Source organism: Oncorhynchus clarkii, chromosome 10 (assembly GCF_045791955.1).
Source record: "Oncorhynchus clarkii lewisi isolate Uvic-CL-2024 chromosome 10, UVic_Ocla_1.0, whole genome shotgun sequence".
Taxonomy (NCBI): Eukaryota; Metazoa; Chordata; class Actinopteri; order Salmoniformes; family Salmonidae; genus Oncorhynchus; species Oncorhynchus clarkii.
Window position 1 is genome coordinate 45,681,214 of NC_092156.1, and position 21,192 is coordinate 45,702,405.

The window sequence follows — 21,192 nt, forward strand, 5'->3', positions numbered from 1 at the left end:
TTCTACGGCTGGCCATGCTTTCCACCTGGCTACCCCTACCCCGGCCAACATCTCAGCACCCCCTGCAGCAACTTGCCCAAACCCGCTTCTCCATCACCCAAATCCAGACAGCTGATGTTTTGAAAGAGCTGCAAAATCTGGGTCCCTACAAATCAGCAGGGCTAGACAATCTGGACCCTCTCCATTGTTGCAACCCCTATTACTAGCGTATTCAACCTCTCTTTCGTATCGTAACTGGAGCAGCAGCACGGCCAGGTGGACTGGGGACAGCAAGGAGTCATCATGCCAGGTAGTCCTGAGGCATGGTCCTAGGGCTCAGGACCTCCGAGAGAGAGAGAGAGAGAAAGAGAGAATTAGAGAGAGCATACTTAAATTCACACAGGACACCGGATAAGACAGAAGAAGTACTCCAGATATAACAAACTGACCCTAGCCCCCCGACACATAAACTACTGCAGCATAAATACTGGAGGCTGAGACAGGAGGGGTCAGGAGACACTGTGGCCCCATCCGATGATACCCCCGGACAGGGCCAAACAGGAAGGATATAACCCCACCCACTTTGCCAAAGCACAGCCCCCACACCACTAGAGGGATATTTTCTACCAACTTACCATCCTGAGATAAGGCAGAGTATAGCCCACAAAGATCTCTGCCACGGCACAACCAAAGGGGGGGGGGCGCCAACCCAGACAGGAAGATCACATCAGTGACTCAACCCACTCAAGTGATGCACCCCTCCTAGGGACGGCATGGAAGAGCACCAGTAAGCCAGTGTCTCAGCCCCTGTAACAGGGTTAGAGGCAGAGAATCCCAGTGGAAAGAGGGGAACCGGCCAGGCAGACAGCAAGGGCGGTTCGTTGCTCCAGAGCCTTTCCGTTCACCTTCACACTCCTGGGCCAGACTACACTCAATCATATGACCCACTGAAGAGATGAGTCTTCAGTAAAGACTTAAAGGTTGAGACCGAGTTTGCGTCTCTCACATGGGTAGGCAGACCATTCCATAAAAATGGAGCTCTATAGGAGAAAGCCCTGCCTCCAGCTGTTTGCTTAGAAATTCTAGGGACAATTAGGAGGCCTGCGTCTTGTGACCGTAGTGTACGTGTAGGTATGTACAACATTCTTATCGGCAGACTCAATAGCCTTGGCGTCTCTAATGACTGCCTCGCCTGGGTCACCAACTACTTCTCAGATCGAGTTCAGTTTGTCAAATCTTAGGGCCTGTTGTCTGGACCTCTGGCAGTCTCTATGGGGGTGCCACAGGGTTCAATTTTCGGGCCGACTTTTTGACGTCGCTCTTGCTGCTGGTGATTCTCTGATCCACCTCTACGCAGATGGAACCATTCTGTATACATCTGGCCCTTCTTTGGACACTGCGCTAACAAACCTCCAAATGAGCTTCAACGCCATACAACACTCCTTCCGTGGCCTCCAACTGCTTTTAAATGCTAGTAAAACTAAGTGCATGCTCTTCAACCGATTGCTGCCCGCACCCTCCCGCTCGAATAGCATCACTACTCTGGACGGTTCTGACCTAGAATATGTGAAACTACAAATACCTAGGTGTCTGGTTAGACTGTAAACTCTCCTTCCAGACTCACATTAAGCATCTCCAATCCAAAATTAAATCTAGAATCAGCTTCCTATTTCGCAGCAAAGCCTCTTTCCCTCATGCTGCCGAACATACCCTCGTAAAACTGACTATCCTATCGATCCTTGACTTCGGCGATGTCATTTACAAAATAGCCTCCAACACTCTACTCAGCAAACTGGATGTAGTCTATCACAGTGCCATCCGTTTTGTCACCAAAGCCCCATATTCTACCCACCACTGCGACCTCTATGCTCTCGTTGGCTGGCCCTCACTACATATTTGTCGCCAAACCCACTGGCTCCGGGTCATCTAGAAGTCTTTGCTAGGTAAAGCCCCACCTTATCTCAGCTCACTGGTCCCCATAGCAACACCCACCCATAGCACGCGCTCCAGCAGGTACAGTGCCTTGCGAAAGTATTCGGCCCCCTTGAACTTTGCGACCTTTTGCCACATTTCAGGCTTCAAACATAAAGATATAAAACTGTATTTTTTTGTGAAGAATAAACAACAAGTGGGACACAATCATGAAGTGGAACGACATTTATTGGATATTTCAAACTTTTTTAACAAATCAAAAACTGAAAAATTGGGCGTGCAAAATTATTCAGCCCCCTTAAGTTAATACTTTGTAGCGCCACCTTTTGCTGCGATTACAGCTGTAAGTCGCTTGGGGTATGTCTCTATCAGTTTTGCACATCGAGAGACTGAAATGTTTTCCCATTCCTCCTTGCAAAACAGCTCGAGCTCAGTGAGGTTAGATGGAGAGCATTTGTGAACAGCAGTTTTCAGTTCTTTCCACAGACTCCATCAGGTTTTCTTCCAGAATGGTCCTGTATTTGGCTCCATCCATCTTCCCATCAATTTTAACCATCTTCCCTGTCCCTGCTGAAGAAAAGCAGGCCCAAACCATGATGCTGCCACCACCATGTTTGACAGTGGGGATGGTGTGTTCAGGGTGATGAGCTGTGTTGCTTTTACGCCAAACATAACGTTTTGCATTGTTGCCAAAAAGTTCAATTTTGGTTTCATCAGACCAGAGCACCTTCTTCCACATGTTTGGTGTGTCTCCCAGGTGGCTTGTGGCAAACTTTAAACAACACTTTTTATGGATATCTTTAAGAAATGGCTTTCTTCTTGCCACTCTTCCATAAAGGCCAGATTTGTGCAATATATGACTGATTGTTGTCCTATGGACAGAGTCTCCCACCTCAGCTGTAGATCTCTGCAGTTCATCCAGAGTGATCATGGGCCTCTTGGCTGCATCTCTGATCAGTCTTCTCCTTGTATGAGCTGAAAGTTTAGAGGGACGGCCAGGTCTTGGTAGATTTGCAGTGGTCTGATACTCCTTCCATTTCAATATTATCGCTTGCACAGTGCTCCTTGGGATGTTTAAAGCTTGGAAAATCTTTTTGTATCCAAATCCGGCTTTAAACTTCTTCACAACAGTATCTCGGACCTGCCTGGTGTGTTCCTTGTTCTTCATGATGCTCTCTGCGCTTTTAACAGACCTCTGAGACTATCACAGTGCAGGTGCATTTATACGGAGACTTGATTACACACAGGTGGATTGTATTTATCATTATTAGTCATTTAGGTCAACATTGGATCATTCAGAGATCCTCACTGAACTTCTGTAGAGAGTTTGCTGCACTGAAAGTAATTTTTCAGTTTTTGATTTGTTAAAAAAGTTTGAAATATCCAATAAATGTCGTTCCACTTCATGATTGTGTCCCATTTGTTGTTGATTCTTCACAAAAAAATACAGTTTTATATCTTCATGTTTGAAGCCTGAAATGTGGCAAAAGGTCGCAAAGTTCAAGGGGGCCGAATACTTTCGCAAGGCACTGTATATTTCACTGGTCATCCCCAAAGCCAACACTTCCTTTGGCCGCTTTTCCTTCCAGTTCTCTGCTGCCAATGACTGGAACGGATTGCAAAAATCACTGAAGCTGGAGTCTTATTTCTTCCTAACTTTAAGCATCAGCTGTCAGAGCAGCTTATCGAACACTGTACACAGCCAATCTGTAAATAGCACACCCAACTACCTCATCCCCATATTATTACTTACCCTCTTGCACCCCAGTATCTCTACTTGCACATCTGTCACTCCAGTGTTAATGCTAAATTGTAATTATTTCACCTCTATGGCCTATTTATTGCCCACCATCCTACTCTTCTACATTTGCACACAGATTTTTCTATTGTGTTATTGACTGTACGTTTGTGTGTAACTGTGTTTTTGTCACAGTGCTTTGCTTTATATTGGCCAGGTTGAAGTTGAAAATGAGAACTTGTTTTCATCTGGCCTACCTGGTTAAATAAAAGTGAAAGGACATTTTTTTTTTAAATGGACTTGGTATTTTACCAAATAGGGCTCTTTTGTATACCACCCCTACCTTATCACAAACACATCAAGGAAAGATATTCCACACATTTTCTTAAGGCACACCTGTTAATTGAAATGCATTCCAGTTGACTACCTCATGAAGCTGACTGGGGCAGCAGGTAGTCTAGTGGTTAGAGCGTTGGACTAGTAACCGTAATGTTGCAAGATCGAATCCCAGAGCTGTCGTTCTGCCCCTGAACAAGGCAGTTAACCCACTGTGCCTAAGCCATCATTGAAAATAAGAATTTGTTCTTAACCGACTTGACTTTAGTTAAATAAAGGTAAAATTTTTAAAATGGAGAGAATACCAAGAGTGTATAATGCTGTCAAGGCAAAGGGTGGCTACTCAAATATATTTTGGATTTAACACTTTTTTTGATTAGTACATGATTCCATGTTTGTTATTTCAGTTGACGTCGTCACTATTATTCTACAATGCAAAAAAAATAGAAACCCTTGTATAGGTAGGTGTCAACTTTTGACTGGTACAAATATATATATATATATATATATATATACACACATACACACACTTATTAAATTGAACTATATACACATACATAATTGATCCCTTGCTCTTAAAGAAAAAAGGCATATGCCATTTAGCAGACTTATCAACAGCAACATTTATGCATGCATTTTTGTATGGGTGGTCCCAGCGGGAATCAAACCCACAATCACGCCATTGTAAGCGCTGTACTCTACCAACTGAGCCAGGGGACCACATATTCACACAAAGCCCAAAACAAGTTAATTAGTTTCTTTAAGTTTATTTGTGTTGATAGACTATACAAAGACATTGACAGCGCACATACACATCCTGATTTCGTCACCTCTGGGGGGGGGGGGGAGACCAGGACAGATCCATGTGTATAGTCTGACCATTATTCACTGTAACAGTTGACCACCAAGACTCCCAAAAGAGGCATTTCCTATTCTTGCTTGAAGCAGTTATAGTTTGAGTACTGGTACGTTAGGTACAAAACACAGTCGGCAATAAATATGAGGCTGATTAGAAGAAAACAAATATTTTAGGGAACTAGAGAGCATTATGATTTAGAAGAAGAGTGTCTACAAAAATGGTGTATGACTGACACAGTGAAGGCATGAAGTCAGCAGTATTCAATCATCTCTCTGAAGCATCACAGCACAATGTACAGACTCAGCCTCTGTTCATGTGGATCGGCGGTGTTTGTGCTCGGCTACGAGTGTGACACAGCCTAGAGACATCTTCCAAACAAGCTCCCACAGGCACAGGTTTGATTTGGCAAGATAAATAAACGTTATCATCCCAACATAAAGCTCTTTATTTAATCTTATATATTTGGATAGGGAAGAAAACACTAATCAAATAGGAATACTTATGCCAGTAATGTTAAGGACAATTGGTCCATGTGACCAGTCTCAGAACAACATTTGGAGTAGGATAATGAAAGGCTCTTCTTACTTATCTGCTGTGTTTGAAGTGGCCTTTCAACAGAAAAGACAAGAGCCAATCGTGTGGCATGAGTACTGCAAGTAGCAATGACTCCGAGTTAGTCAATGAGGTATGACACCAGTCAGGCACTCTTTTTGGGTGTGGAGTGTTTGGATTAGGGCTCTGGCAGAGGGTCAATGGAAAATAAATGGGTGGCATAAGTTGTTCTTGGCACGGGATGAGGATGTGTGTGTGTGGTGGTGGGAGGGGGTAGGCAAAGAAGATTAGAGTCCATGAAGGCCATTGGCTGAGATGAGGAATGTGATGTGTGAAAAGATAAGTGCATTGATGGAGCATAGGGGAAGGGCATAAGAGACAAAGGGGTGGGGCACAAGAGCCTTTAACTGGTCGACGTCAGCTTGGTCCATGGGGTGGCGCCACGCACTTCAAAGGGCTGATCATTGGCGAAGATGTGGCTACACAAGTCATCCAGAGGGGGCTCGGGGTCTGTGGTGGCAAATTGTGCAGCATCTTCAATCTCCTTCCTCACCGCAATATCAATCTCCTGCACACATACGGGACAAGTGAAGTTTGGTCATTACATCCAAGACATGCCTTTATCAGCTGTAACTATTTACAATGCGTTCCAATCAGCCATTTTTCAAACTTAGTCAAAGATCTGAATCTTTGACTATTTATATACTGTGTCGAATGGCCAGTATATCAGTGAATATTTGAGAATCACCTTGAGCTCCTCTATGCTAGCCATGTTGTTGCTGAGCATACGGTCCTTCAGCATGGAGATGGGGTCGCTCTTACTACGGACCTCCTGGATCTCCTCACGTGTGCGGTAGCTGAGGAAAGAGCGGGGTAGGGGTGTGCAGTGTCACTATGGCAGCTAAGATAATGCAGGGAGGAGGCTACTGGAGGGACAGAGTGCAGGGGTAGCAATATATTAGAGCACTGAAAGACTAGCTGTTAAATCCCTGGTAGGTCAGCACTAGGTTTCCATCGAATTGGTTCCAGATTTTTATGGAGAGAGAAACAATATATACAGTGCCTTGCGAAAGTATTCGGCCCCCTTGAACTTTGCGACCTTTTGCCACATTTCAGGCTTCAAACATAAAGATATAAAACTGTATTTTTTTGTGAAGAATCAACAACAAGTGGGACACAATCATGAAGTGGAACGACATTCATTGGATATTTCAATTTTTTTATTTTTATCAAAAACTGAAAAACTGGGCGTGCAAAATTATTCAGCCCCCTTAAGTTAATACTTTGTAGCGCCACCTTTTGCTGCGATTACAGCTGTAAGTCGCTTGGGGTATGTCTATCAGTTTTGCACATCGAGAGACTGACATTTTTTCCCATTCCTCCTTGCAAAACAGCTCGAGCTCAGTGAGGTTGGATGGACAGCATTTGTGAACAGCCGTTTTCAGTTCTTTCCACAGATTCCACAGACTCCATCAGGTTCTTCCAGAATGGTCCTGTATTTGGCTCCATCCATCTTCCCATCAATTTTAACCATCTTCCCTGTCCCTGTTGAAGAAAAGCAGGCCCAAACCATGATGCTGCCACCACCATGTTTGACAGTGGGGATGGTGTGTTCAGCTGTGTTGCTTTTACGCCAAACATAACGTTTTGCATTGTTGCCAAAAAGTTCAATTTTGGTTTCATCTGACCAGAGCACCTTCTTCCACATGTTTGGTGTGTCTCCCAGGTGGCTTGTGGCAAACTTTAAACAACACTTTTTATGGATATCTTTAGGAAATGGCTTACTTCTTGCCACTCTTCCATAAAGGCCAGATTTGTGCAATATACGACTGATTGTTGTCCTATGGACAGAGTCTCTCACCTCAGCTGTAGATCTCTGCAGTTCATCCAGAGTGATCATGGGCCTCTTGGCTGCATCTCTGATCAGTCTTCTCCTTGTATGAGCTGAAAGTTTAGAGGGACGGCCAGGTCTTGGTAGATTTGCAGTGGTCTGATACTCCTTCCATTTCAATATTATCGCTTGCACAGTGCTCCTTGGGATGTTTAAAGCTTGGGAAATCTTTTTGTATCCAAATCCGGCTTTAAACTTCTTCACAACAGTATCTCGGACCTGCCTGGTGTGTTCCTTGTTCTTCATGATGCTCTCTGCGCTTTTAACGGACCTCTGAGACTATCACAGTGCAGGTGCATTTATACGGAGACTTGATTACACACAGGTGGATTGTATTTATCATCATTAGTCATTTAGGTCAACATTGGATCATTCAGAGATCCTCACTGAACTTCTGGAGAGAGTTTGCTGCACTGAAAGTAAAGGGGCTGAATAATTTTGCACGCCCAATTTTTCAGTTTTTGATTTGTTAAAAAAGTTTGAAATATCCAATAAATGTCGTTCCACTTCATGATTGTGTCCCACTTGTTGTTGATTCTTCACAAAAAAACACAGTTTTATATCTTTGTTTGAAGCCTGAAATGTGGCAAAACGTCGCAAAGTTCAAGGGGGCCGAATACTTTCGCAAGGCACTGTATATATGGCTTAATCAATATGCACATTTTCCCACGAGGTGTTTCCATCAAACTGATTTGTTGTGAAGAAAAGGCTGTGTGATGACGTGCACATAAAAATGATTTTTGGGGCTATGTTCCCAAAAAAGGCCATGGCTGCGGCTCTGTATGTAACCCCCCCAGTTCTACCTCCCTCACAGTAACATATCACTGAAATCACTGAGCCTCATCTCCCTCACTAACTTTAAGCATCAGCTGTCAGAGCAGCTTACCGATCATTGCACCTGTACACAGCCCAACTACCTCATCCCATGTTATTTATTTATTTGCTCCTTAGCACCCCAGTATCTCTACTTGCACATTCATCTTCTGCACATCACTCGTGTTTAATTGCTAAATTGTAATTATTTCGCCACTATGGCCTATTTGCTTTACCTCCCTAATCTTAATACAGTTGCACACACCGTATACAGATTTTTATATTGTGTTATTGACTACGTTTATGTGTAACTGTTGTTGTTTTTGTCACACTGCTTTGTTTTCTTGGCCAGGTCGCCGTTGTAAATGAGAACTTGTTCTCAACTGGCCTACCTGGTTACATAAAGGTTAAATAAATAAAAAATACTATGCCAGACACTCAAATGTCCAGATGATCAAATACTTGCCCATGTTTGTTAGATAGCTGGTCAGTCTAATTTATCATGGCCAGATTACGTGGCCAGTGGGTTTGATCCCCAGTTTATTTTGTTGAGTCACTCCGGCATCACATGAACACACATAAGACATGGCAAAATGTGTAGAATTGCAGTAAGTTAGCTTTAAAATGGCAAATATCTCTCCACCAACAAGAGGGGTCTGAACAGATCCCACCATGTCGAACAAACAAATTGTCGACATTTATGAATTTTAACCGACATTTCCTGTTTCCATTAGCCCTGTCGTGGCTGTTTTTATGCGCCAGGTAAATCATCCGCATTAAATGGTTGGATGGAAACCTGTTTACTGATGGGAGTTCACTTCACTGATGGGAGTTCAAACTTTTCCAGAGAAAATAACAGACAGGTAGGTAATCTACAATAGTAATCTACTAATCCAACAAGAATAGAATATACAAAACATTAAGAACACCTGCTGTTCCCATTACAGACTGACCAGGTGAAAGAAATGATCCCTTATTGATGTCACCTGATAAATCCACTTCAGTCAGTGGAAATACACTTCATGTCAAACCTGAAGGGGAGGAGACCGGTTAAAGAAGGATTTTTAAGCCTCAAGACAACTGGGACATGGATTGTGTATGTGTGCCATTCAGAGGGTGAACGGGCAAGTCTAAATATAAGTGCCTTTGAACGGGGTATGGTAGCAAGTGCCAGGCGCACCAGTTTGTGTCAAGAACTGCAATGCTGCTACGTTTTTCACACTCAACAGTTTCTCGTGTGTATACAGAATGGTCCACCACCCAAAGGACATCCAGCCAACTTGGCACTGTGGGAAGCACTTGAGTCATTGGTATACTCAGTGTAGCTGTGAACTTTTACCTGACGCCAGGATCGCTCATGCTGTGTCCATGGTAACGGTAGGTCTGGAGCTCCATGAGGATAGGGCCCTGAACACAGGTGGAGCAGAGAAACAGACTTAAAACACACAAACCTGTACACAGTACACACAGACAAAATTAACAACCCTGTTCGTAAGTTTGATGCTCACCTTTCCAGATCGGCAGTGATCAGCTGCAAACTTGGTGGCCTCTCTAACACACAGGACATCCATCCCATCCACCTGGATACAGATACATTGCGTGAGTTTAAGAATGAAATGTTTTATGTTGTACAGAAGCGTGAATGTATTAGTTAGCGGTCTACCCTGAGGCCAGGAATGTAGTCTCCTCTCTTGTAGTATTCGGTGCTGGCAGAAGAGCGCTCTACTGATGTGCCCATGCCATATTGGTTGTTCTCACAGATGAAAATGATGGGCAACTTCCAAAGAGACGACATGTTATAGGTCTCAAATATCTGACCCTGTGGATTAATACAAATTCAGTCAACAATTGGGCTCAAATCTAAACTTGAAGTGATTGTCCTTCATATGTTCCATGCATGCAGGTTTCAAGAAGCATGTCAAACCTGGTTGGCTGCTCCATCACCATAGAGACTGACACACAGCTGGTCATTGCCCAGGTACTTACAGGCCAGGGCTACACCGGCTCCCAGCGGTACCTGAGGGGAGATTAGGCAGGTGCTATATTTGAGAAGGAGAACCCACCATCTTTGAATGGGATATATAGCTTATACAAATTATGAGGTTTAAAAATGAAATCAAAAAGGGATTATTTCAAATCTAAGATAAATGAATAACGCTAGGCCTTTGTGAATTACCTGAGCTCCCACAATGCCATTGCCTCCATAGAAGTTTTTAGTGTACATGTGCATAGAGCCTCCTTTTCCCTTAGCAATGCCTCCTCTACGACCTTAGTGAGACAGCAAGGGAAGAAAATAGGAAATGAGGGAAGAAAACAATGAGTGAAAGAGGTGTTTGAATGGTTTGGAAGACAAAATCAGAGGTGCAAAGTACAATGATTAGCTCTTGGTGCTAAGCGATTATTTATTTAACTAGGCAAGTCAGTTAAGAACAAATTCTTATTTACAATGACAGCCTACCAACGGCCAAACCCAGATAACGCTTGGTCAATTGTGCGCCGCACTATGGGACTCCCAAGCATGGGCGGATGTGATACAGCCTGTAATCGAACCAGGGACTGTAGTCACATCTCTTGCACTGAGATGCAGTGCCTTAGACCGATGCACCACTCTGGAGCCCAAATGTTCGTTTTTTTGGGGGGGGTTATTAAACAAATAATTGACCGACAGTTTCAATTACTTTAATTCCATTTAGTTATTGGGGGTGAGCCCAATGTTCTGTTTCTCTAGAGAGAAATCAAATCAGTCACAAGAGAAATTAAGTAAAGAACTAAATGGGACGCTGGGCTGAAGGGAGTTGTAGTTTTTATGAAGCAAATATTAAACCTAGTTCAGCACAGAACCGTGGTAATTAACGACACGGACCATAATCCATTGAGCCTGTTCTTTTCCGACTCGGACACAGATTGATACACTTTTAGCCTCCTATGTTAGATTAGATACACACAGAGAGCATACGCCACTGCATGAGAGAGTAATGTACACAACGAGAGAGGGATAGAAAGTTTTAAAGTATGCCTTATCTACTTTGAAGAACTAGTAAAATTATTTAATCAGAAAACATACTTAGGGAAGGCTAGCCTAGCTAAATAGGATGACTTAAGACAGCACAGTATGGGGAAAACACGGAATGTTAAATGGTTGTCTGGCTGGCTGCTACTGTCTGAGCAGATGAGAGGACTAAGGAATTAAAAATTATGAAGTCAAAACTAAGTAATATACACAACTGAAATATTTTATTATTTAATAGTAATTTCCTCCTCCCCCTATGGACCTGACAAAGATAATGGAATGTTTTTGCAATTGAATGTTCATCATTTCTAGCTTTGGCATTTCCATTAAAAATCGCTAATCCTTGTTTAATAATGCATTTAATGTAAATGTTTGAAAAATATACACTGCTCAAAAATAAAGGGAACACTTAAACAACACAATGTAACTCCAAGTCAATCACACTTCTGTGAAATCAAACTGTCCACTTAGGAAGCAACACTGATTGACAATAAATTTCACATGCTGTTGTGCAAAAGGAATAGACAACAGGTGGAAATTATAGGCAATTAGCAAGACACCCTAAATAAAGGAGTTGTTCTGCAGGTGGTGATCAGTTCCTATGTTTCCTGGCTGATGTTTTGGTCACTTTTGAATGCTGGCGGTGCTTTCTCTCTAGTGGTAGCATGAGACGGAGTCTACAACCCACACAAGTGGCTCAGGTAGTGCAGCTCATCCAGGACGGCACATCAATGCGAGCTGTGTCAAGATGGTTTGCTGTGTCTGTCAGCGTAGTGTCCAGAGCATGGAGGCGCTACCAGACAGGCCAGTACATCAGGATACGTGGAGGAGGCCGTAGGAGGCCAACAACCCAGCAGCAGGACCGCTACCTCCGCCTTTGTGCAAGGAGGAGCACTGCCAGAGCCCTGCAAAATGACCTCTAGCAGGCCACAAATGTGCATGTGTCTGCTCAAACGGTCAGAAACAGCCTCCATGAGGGTGGTATGAGGGCCCGACGTCCACAGGTGGGGGTTGTGCTTACAACCCAACACCGTGCAGGACTTTTGGCATTTGCCAGAGAACACCAAGATTGGCAAATTCGCCACTGGCGCCCTGTGCTCTTCACAGATGAAAGCAGGTTCACACTGAGCACGTGACAGTCTGGAGACGCCGTGGAGAACGTTCCGCTGCCTGTAACAGCCTCCAGCATGACCGGTTTGGTGGTGGGGCAGTCATGGTGTGGGGTGGCATTTCTTTGGGGGGCCGCACAGCCCTCCATGTGCTCGCCAGAGGTAGCCTGACTGCCATTAGGTACCGAGATGAGATCCTCAGACCCCTTGTGAGACCATATGCTGGTGCGGTTGGCCCTGGGTTCCTCCTACTACAAGACAATGCTAGACCTCATGTGGCTGGAGTGTGTCAGCAGTTCCTGCAAGAAGGCATTGATGCTATGGACTGGCCCGCCCGTTCCCCAGACCTGAATCCAATTGAGCACATCTGGGACATCGTGTCTCGCTCCATCCACCAACGCCACGTTGCACCACAGGCTGTCCAGGAGTTGGCGGATGCTTTAGTCCAGGTCTGGGAGGAGATCCCTCAAGAGACCATCCGCCACCTCATCAGGAGCATGCCCAGGCGTTGTAGGGAGGTCATACAGGCACGTGGAGGCCACACACACTACTGAGCCTCATTTTGACTTGTTTTAAGGACATTACATCAAAGTTGGATCAGCCTGTAGTGTGGTTTTCCACTTTAATTTTGAGTGTGACTCCAAATCTAGACCTCCATGGGTTGATAAATTTGATTTCCATTTATAATTTGTGTGATTTTGTTGTCAGCACATTCAACTATGTAAAGAAATAAGTATTTAATAAGAATATTTCATTCCTTCAGATCTAGGATGTTTTATTGTTATTTTTTGTTATTGTTTATTTAGTGTTCCCTTTATTTTTTTGGAGCAGTATATATATATATATATATATACATATATATAATGAAATACAGTTACTCCCTAATAATCGAACAGACCTCAAAAAGCAGTAATTGTTCAGCACTATTAGTTATCAAGTCCACTCACCAGTGAGCTCAGCCATGATCTCCCTGACGGTCCCGCCCCTGGTGAGGGTGTAGCCATGGGCGCGATATGCAGTAATCAGGTGATCTGACAGGGTGATACCCCCCTCAATGCCAACCGCACAGGCTTCCTATCATAGAATAACAAACAGAATCTGAGCGTTTATATTTGAAAGAAGTGCGTCTGTGTGTTCATGCGAGACTGTACATTTGCTTATACAATACATGAGTGATTGTGTGCACTCTGACCTGGCCATCATACAGGTGACAAAAGCCTCTGATGATCTTCTGCTTGTACAGCTGATCTGCCTTCAGCTCCATGCGTCGTATTGTCTGCATGGTGCGGTAGTACTTCAGCCCCTCCTCCCGGGTCAGATTGGCCGTCAGGGGTGGGCCTTCCTCCAGACGATGAAGGTCAACTTTCTATAGGAGGGAGCACACAATGAGATCGAGGCGAAAAGTGAGTACCAATCAGCTAAAAAAATATATACTTTTTATTTGTCTTACCTTTATGTCAAAGGTGGCCTCAGGGGTGAAATCAGCATATGAACGTGACGACGCCACCATGCTGGCAGCCTAAAATAAAAACAGAGGACATTGAGAGGTTTCACTCCATGTGTACCTTCCACCAGACATCACAAATATACTTCGCAAGACCTGCAGTTGGGCAAGTCAGTAGGACAGACCCAAACAGTGAGAAAGGGTAGAGTGAACAACCTTGAGACAAAACAGCTAACTTCCAGCGGTTGATCCACACACCACAACTAGTGTGGATAAACACTCCATTGTCACCGAGATCGCCAGTGAAAAGTCATTGTCTCAAACACTGAACCAATCAACTAACAAGAATGCCTCGTTGGCTGAAAACAGACATATCCAGAACACTGGAAAAATCTAATGTGTGTTCAAATGCGAATGTTTAATGGAGAAAGAGAACAGTGTTGTAGACCAAATATGAATAGAGTTCATTTTGGGGTGAGCAGGTTCGCACAGCCAGTCAATTCAAGCACTCTAGGGAAACAGTGATCACCACACCATGTGCTTAGCCTTAGTGTGAGAAAACGGGTGGATCACTGCACCTGTGCATAAGGGCATGCAGTGTACTGTAAAAGCATGAGTAGTGGTGAGGGGAGGAGTGTAAGAGACAGGGGGGCTGCCAGTACTCACAGCAAGCTGTGGCTCTGGTAAAGGAGCGTCTTCAGTCAAGCTGAGGGCGATCTCAGGGCGTGAAAGCAACATTATGTCTGTATTCTGTCTCCTCTCTGCCAGCTGAGGCTCAGATATGGAAGTGTTGCTGTTTGTACTGATGTCAGGTTCGGGTGGGTTTAATTCCTGAGTCGGTTGGTTTGTGTTTAGAGGTTGTTCTGGTGATGATAGTTCTAGCGTTAGTTGGTCAAAGTTCATTTCTGCTTGTGTTAAAGAGTGGGCTATGATAGGTGCATCAGAGGTTATTGGAGGCTCTGGTAAAGTCGATTCTGATACTTGAGAGGCCATCACAGCTGACAGTTCAGATGAGTTTGATTCTGGAATAAATGGGTTCGTACTCACGAAGGATTCGGATAAAGTTAATTCAGAAACAGTCAAGGCGGTATCTGCCAAGGGTTCTGCTTCTGAAACAGTCAGGCCAGTTGCTAAGAGTTCTGGTGAGTTTAGATTTGGTTGCTCTGATACGGATAACTCTGAGACTGACGGGTCCGTATTGATCACATGGTGAAGTGATAGATCTGCAAATGGTTTGTCAGTGTCAAATAACTCCTCTTCAGGTTTACTGTTGTAGACAGGGAACGGATCGACTAGAGTGACTTCTAGGGGTTCTTCTTTAGGTATTAGTCTGCTGGCAATTGTACGTTCTGTGGTCAGTACAGCACTGGGGTCTATTTCAGTAAATGTTTGATCAGTCTTTGGTCTTTTGAAATTGTCTGCTAGAGGACTGTGTGAGATGGAGTATAAATCTGTGTCTGGCTTGTAGGGTCGTAGTGCTGGATCTGGTGGAGAGGTTGTGTCAGCATACTGCCCCTGGACTGCCAGCAGCTGCAAAACAGCCTTGCGCATGGAGGACTGGGGAGAGAAGAGCCAGGCAGATAAGTCACTGCAGAGTCAACACCCACTGAGAGGTTTGAAAGCAGCAGCAGTTAACTCCTCCATCTCAAACATCTAAAAGGTATTTTGGTTGGTCTGAAGGTGTTGATCAAGTTCAATACAAAAAAAAAAAAAGCTATTCTCAACACAAAGTGCATCATCTGAGTTCTTTGTTTAATCAGGAATATGATAGTGTTATTCCACATAACTACTGCACCAATTAAAGCCCTTTAAAAATAAATAGGCTAGTTCTACACCACATTCTCTGCACTAAACTTACAAACCAAACAACTTTCCACTCACAACATAAAATAAAACAGTGCTTACCAATCAGACCACATTTGGCTTAGCCAAAGCAGAGCCAGTTGGCTCTGACACCACTATCCAATGTGAAATAAGTAGGTCTAGCTAGAAGCTATATGAGATAGGTCTGTGTGCATGTGAGAATGAATAGCTCAGAATTTTCAAAAATCAACAAGGTGAGGGATAAGAAGATAGTAAAGCATGATTTCTTAAAGATAATTAAATAAACTGTTTTTCTAGTGGCGGGTTGGGTGTTGTAGTGGCGGGTACAATGTTGAAGGATGCTGGAAAGGGACAAAAGTATTCACCAGTGGTCACAAACTAAAATCATTGAGTTTAAGTATGGCACATACCATGTGAAAGGGAAATAAATCATTTAGATTAAAGCTGGAGTGCAAAACAGGCAGAGTCAGGCATCACAGGGATTGTATCACCCTTACACAAGTTAAATCACATCTTACCTCTGACACAACCTGGGCTCCCTATAAGGCAGCCATTAGGAGAGAGAACAAAAGGAGAAAAAGTGAGATAAGGGAAAGAGATCAATTAGAGAATCACGAGATTGTCAGACATGAAAAGACTACATTTCCAACAATTATGTGCCACATCAAATGTTTGACTTGTGTTATCCATGGTGGCCAAGCCAGCCAATCACACATGTTTAGTTCCCTATGATTACCTTCACAACACTGATCCTCTCTCGTCATACTGACACTTCCGTCAGAAGCTTTTTCACATCATTAAGACCTTACCATTGGGTATCTTGATTAATAGCTGACATTGTGGCACAGAAAGAAAACAAATATGAGACGCTCTCGCATCTAACGTTATTAGACTGTCTTTGATGAGGATGCTGCTGGAGGGAAGGCTTGTTAATTAAGGTAAAATATTTTGACACGTTAACAGCTAGGTAAACGATTGGCTAGTTAGCTAACTAGAAAAAGTACCGGTAACTTAGGCCTTTAATATGATTCCCTAGGATGGATCTTAGCTAGCAGGTTAACTTTACTACAGCTAGGCAACAGTCCTATGTGTATCTAAAGCCAGGCAACCTAACGTTACCCCGGTATGCGTACGAATTGGGGCCTTGCTGTCTAGCAAGGTCAGGGCGGCAGCTGGTCTTGCTTAAGAAAAAGGCATGCGGCACTTTATATCCTATACAGAAACAATACTTACATGTCTGCTTGCACTACCCCTCAGTACGTTGGAGATTATTGTCAGCATCTTTTGCATACTATCGTGCTGCTACCGACCTGCGGTCTCAGGACGTTTATCCCCTCCTTTCTGCTGCCTGTCTTCTTCGATGAGGTTAAACGGCGATGGCATCTAATAAAATGTTGCATTACCGCCACCTACTAGACTGGAGTATTAACTCCCTTATACTTTGCTGGGAAAAAATCTTCAAACTTTTATCATTTGAATATGCTGTGTAGTGTTAGGGCGAAACCCAAAACGTGCACCAGTTGGGGTCCCGAGGAACGCTGGGTTACATGCTGACCAAACCGGACACCGTACGCGAGCGTCGCCAAATAAATTTAGAAACCCATGTTATTCAATTATTGCACCCACACTGCTCGCGCACGCCAACGAGCATCTGCGACGCCAATGGATAAAATAGAACTCATTCCTATTTCTGACGCTGTTCGCGCTGCAAGTCCTGCCTCTCCCATCTCCTCATTGGTTTATAGAAGCAGGTACCCGTGTGCCATCTCCTCATTGATTATACCCACGTGGGTGATTTGAAAGACGAGCTGTTTTGCGGGTAGTCGTGGTAATACAATGAAAGTTTAGATGCGATCCCCATATAAATTAAACGATGAAAAAGGCTGGAAGGAGGAGGGATGAATAGAAATGATTCGGTAGGCCGTTTTATGTGTGGATTCATTGTCGGAGTAGAGGTCCTTGTGCATTTCAGGTAAAATAACAACTCAATGTTTATATGCCAGGACAAATTAGCTAGCAACAGCAAGCTAGCTAAATGGGACAAATTAACGTTAGCTAGCAAGTGCAAGCTAACTAGCTAAATTACCATACATGTTTAATGCTTTTCGACCTGTTCCCAAATTAATGTCAATGGTTCATAGCTTGTTTTGATATTTTTACCTGCGTGTCGTGATCGCGTTTGGTGTGTGGGGGTTGCAGAAGGAATTACTGCATACGAAGCAAGTTCTTATAAATAGTCATGAAAAAGGACGATACATAAACTGGTTTAGACTGTTTAAACAAGGACCTTCAGAGGATACTGACAATACATCCTTCACATCCCTCTTAAGCATGAGTAACACAATATACATTTTATTGTAGGGACCCTTTAGAATTATAATAATATATCCCATTTAACAGACACTTTTTCCCAAATGCAACTTTTTACATGTTTTTATATATATATATATATATATATATATATATATATATATATATATATATATATATATATTTTTTTTTTACACATATGGGTGGCCCCAGCGGGAATCAAACCCACATCCCTTGGCTTTGTAAGCGACATGCTCTACCGACTGAGCCACAACAAAATAGGAGTTATTTTAATGCTTTCATCACATTGTTTTTACATTAGTTTTATATAGCCAAATCAATTCTTATCACACACTAGAGAAAGGGCAAGTACCCCTGGAAAGGGTTCAATCGAGGTCAAAACTACGTGTGCACATGAAATAAGAGCACCCCCTGCATGCATTTGTAGTTCTTGGAGAGAAAGATGGCGGAAACAGATGTTTTGTTTGAAACCAACAGCGCATCGGGTGAAGATGAGAGAGCACATAGAGTCCGAATGAGTGTGTTACAGTGGCAAAAAAAGAAAGAAAACAAGAGAAGTAAAGTTGTGGGGAAATCCAAGCCTACTCTAGACTCGTTTTTTGTCAAAGTTTTGGATCAATGCTACCTGTGGTATCCATTTGACGTCTCAAGGAAAATCTGGGATGCGTTGGAGTATAATGTGTTGTGGATGAGAGTCACAACAAGTGGTCTTAAAGTTTTTGTGTGTCTGCGGAGCAGAAAAAGCATGCTTTGTACCTCAAAAACACATCAGGGGTGGAATGTTTCATGTATGGAATTTTTAATCAGGGTGTCTATCCAGGGGGTTATCTCTGGGGTGGCGCATGAAGTGAATGCAGATTATATACCTGAGGAAGTAGGTGAAGTGATTGGTTCACGTTTATTGACCAGTACGGTAGATAGAGTAAAGAAATTCCCTTCATTCATGTTATTGTTCTTTGATGAAGAGTCTCTCCCTTCTCATGTAAAGTTAGGATTTATGAGATATTCTGTAAGAGTTTTTGTACACAAGCCCCCTTCAGTGTCATTAATGCAAAAGATTTGGGCATGTGTCAAGTGTATGCAGATGGGAAGAATATCGTATGCCAGCTGAGGTTATATGCTGCAATTTTGGTGGCAAACATGTGCCCAGATCGCTCTGTTAGGGTGAATGAGACAGAGATGGCAAGAATAAGGGCGGTCCAGCATGGCTAGCAGGAGGCACTGAGAAGAGCAGAAGGAGTGAGTGAATGTTCTCTTTCAATTATTAATTTTGACATCTCACTAGAATCTTCTAAGTAGCTCGAAGAACCAATCATCACAGGAGCCTGCCTGTTGGAGAATGATTCATAAGAAATGGACAGAGCAATGGACAGCGCAAATGGAATGGCATCAAACACCTGGAAACCGTGTGGTGTATTTGATACCATTCCACTTACTCTGCTCCAGTCATTTCCCCAATTAAGGTGCTACCACCCTCCTGTTCCAATCATACACATCTGTCGGAGCAGACAGGTCGAGTGGCGAATGAGGGAGTCCCTCCCCTCATACTAAAGAGACGCCCGCCTGCCCTCTGATCATTCTCGCCTCTGTTCCTTCCAGAAGCGTTTTACTTAGCTCTTCTCAGCACGACTTGATCTGTTTTCCTGTTTAACTGTTTACAGGTGTGCCGTCAAGGTTATGCTGCAGAGCGCAGGGTTATCACCTCTCGTCTTTTGAGTTGGGTGACTTTAGTGAAAGGAAAGTTTTTTTGCTTCGGGTAAGAATTTGTTTCACCACTTTTTTTTTCCTTTGTATCCTTTTGTAGCTAGCGTCACACGGCTAGCTGAGGAGACTTGGCTAGCCTAGCTGCAAGGCTTAGCTAACCTGGCTGGCTCGCCGCAAGGCTAGCTATCCTACTGACTAGCTTTTCTACCTGGAAGAGTAAAATTACTAGTTCACGCTCTCGATAAGTTCAACCCACTACCGGCATTGACTAGACCGACCATCCCAGCGTCATTGCTTATCGGTTAAGAGCCACACTTCTGTTAGTCGCAAGACCAACATAGCGCTAGCTTTCTTTCTCTAACTTTGTGCTACCTAGCTAGGCTACTAGCCCACGTGGCGAACAGTAGCTACGTTCACATTGTTAAAGGATTAGCTTCTCCGGCTAGCACTGTGCTAACTAGTTAGGCTACTAGCCCAAGTGGCGAACTCTAGTGACATTTCACTTTGTTCGCGGAATAGATGTTTTTTGGAGCCATGGAACCTGCTAGCCCGGCCCAGGGCTACCAAGCAAGGCCCCGGCCCATTCCCCAGCAGACCCATGCCTATGCAGGGCAACCATTTTGGGCAAGGACACGCACTCCCTCTGTGTCATCTGCCTGGGTGTCGAACAAGCGGAAGCAGCATTCGACCGACCCCCAGTCATGCATCCTGAGCAGGGTTTTTACTACTGAACAAGTCTGCTAAATTAACATATTCTTTCTACCATTTATCAGCATACACCCAATATGTTCCCTTTGTTGATGATGCTTATTATGCATTATAATTGAACCAAAATATTACATTTAAGGCACAGATCTGGGGAAGAGTACCGAAACATTTATGCAGAATTGAAGGTCCCAAAGAACACAGTGGCCTCCATCATTCTTAAATGGAAGAAGTTTGGAACCACCAAGGTGACCAAGAACCTGATTGTCTCTCTGACAGGACAACCATCTCTGCAGTACTCCACCAATCAGGCTTTTATGGTAGAATGACCAGACAGAAGCCACTCCTCACTAATAGGCACATGACAGCCCACTTGGAGTTTGCCAAAAGGCACATAAAGACTATGAGAAACAAGATTCTCTGGTCTGATGAAACCAGGATTTCATTATTTGGCCTGAATGCCAAGCATCATGTCTTGAGGACACCTGACACCATCCCTACGGTGAAGCATGTTGGTGGCAGCATTATGCTGCAGGAATGTTTTTCAGCGGCAGGCCACACAGCCAAGACAACGCAGGAGTGGCTTCGTGACAAGTCTCTGGATGTCCTCGAGTGGCCTAGCCAGAGCCCGGACTTGAACCCGATCTAATATCTCTGGAGAGACCTGAAAATAGCTGTGCAGGAATACTCCCCATCCAACCTGACAGAGCTTGAAAGGATCTGCAGAGAAGAATGATGTAGCGTCATACCCAAGAAGACTCGAGGCTGTAATTGTTGCCAAAGGTGCTTCAACAAAGTACTGAGTAAAGGGTCTGAATACTTATGTAATATTTCATTTTTATGAATCAGCAAACATTTCTAAACTGTTTTTGCTTTGTCATAATGGGGTATTGTGTATAGATTGACAAGGGGGAAAAAACAATTTCATCAATTTTAGAATATGGCTGTAACGTAACAAAATGTGG

At 43.7% G+C, this 21,192-nt stretch overlaps 1 protein-coding gene across 3 annotated transcripts; it reads right to left on the reverse strand.

The window, feature by feature from the left end:
* Positions 1-4,727: 4,727 nt before the first annotated feature.
* Positions 4,728-17,200, reverse strand: LOC139418608 (pyruvate dehydrogenase E1 component subunit alpha, mitochondrial-like). Of its 3 annotated transcripts, XM_071168205.1 has the most exons (13): positions 16,721-17,200; positions 16,006-16,026; positions 14,330-15,220; positions 13,670-13,738; positions 13,412-13,585; positions 13,167-13,293; positions 10,277-10,368; positions 10,025-10,117; positions 9,764-9,919; positions 9,609-9,680; positions 9,440-9,507; positions 6,145-6,253; positions 4,728-5,964 (listed from the first exon to the last, which is right to left on the reverse strand). In XM_071168205.1, the coding sequence occupies exons 1-13, from the start codon at positions 16,775-16,777 to the stop codon at positions 5,800-5,802; spliced, it is 2,094 nt and encodes a 697-aa protein (XP_071024306.1). In that variant the 5' UTR covers positions 16,778-17,200; the 3' UTR covers positions 4,728-5,799. The 3 variants fall into 3 exon arrangements, with proteins under 3 accessions (XP_071024306.1, XP_071024307.1, XP_071024308.1); XM_071168206.1 differs by lacking the exon at positions 14,330-15,220 and having other exon boundaries at positions 16,721-16,863; XM_071168207.1 differs by lacking the exons at positions 14,330-15,220; positions 16,006-16,026 and having other exon boundaries at positions 4,732-5,964; positions 16,721-17,005.
* Between the last annotated feature and the right edge of the window lie 3,992 nt (positions 17,201-21,192).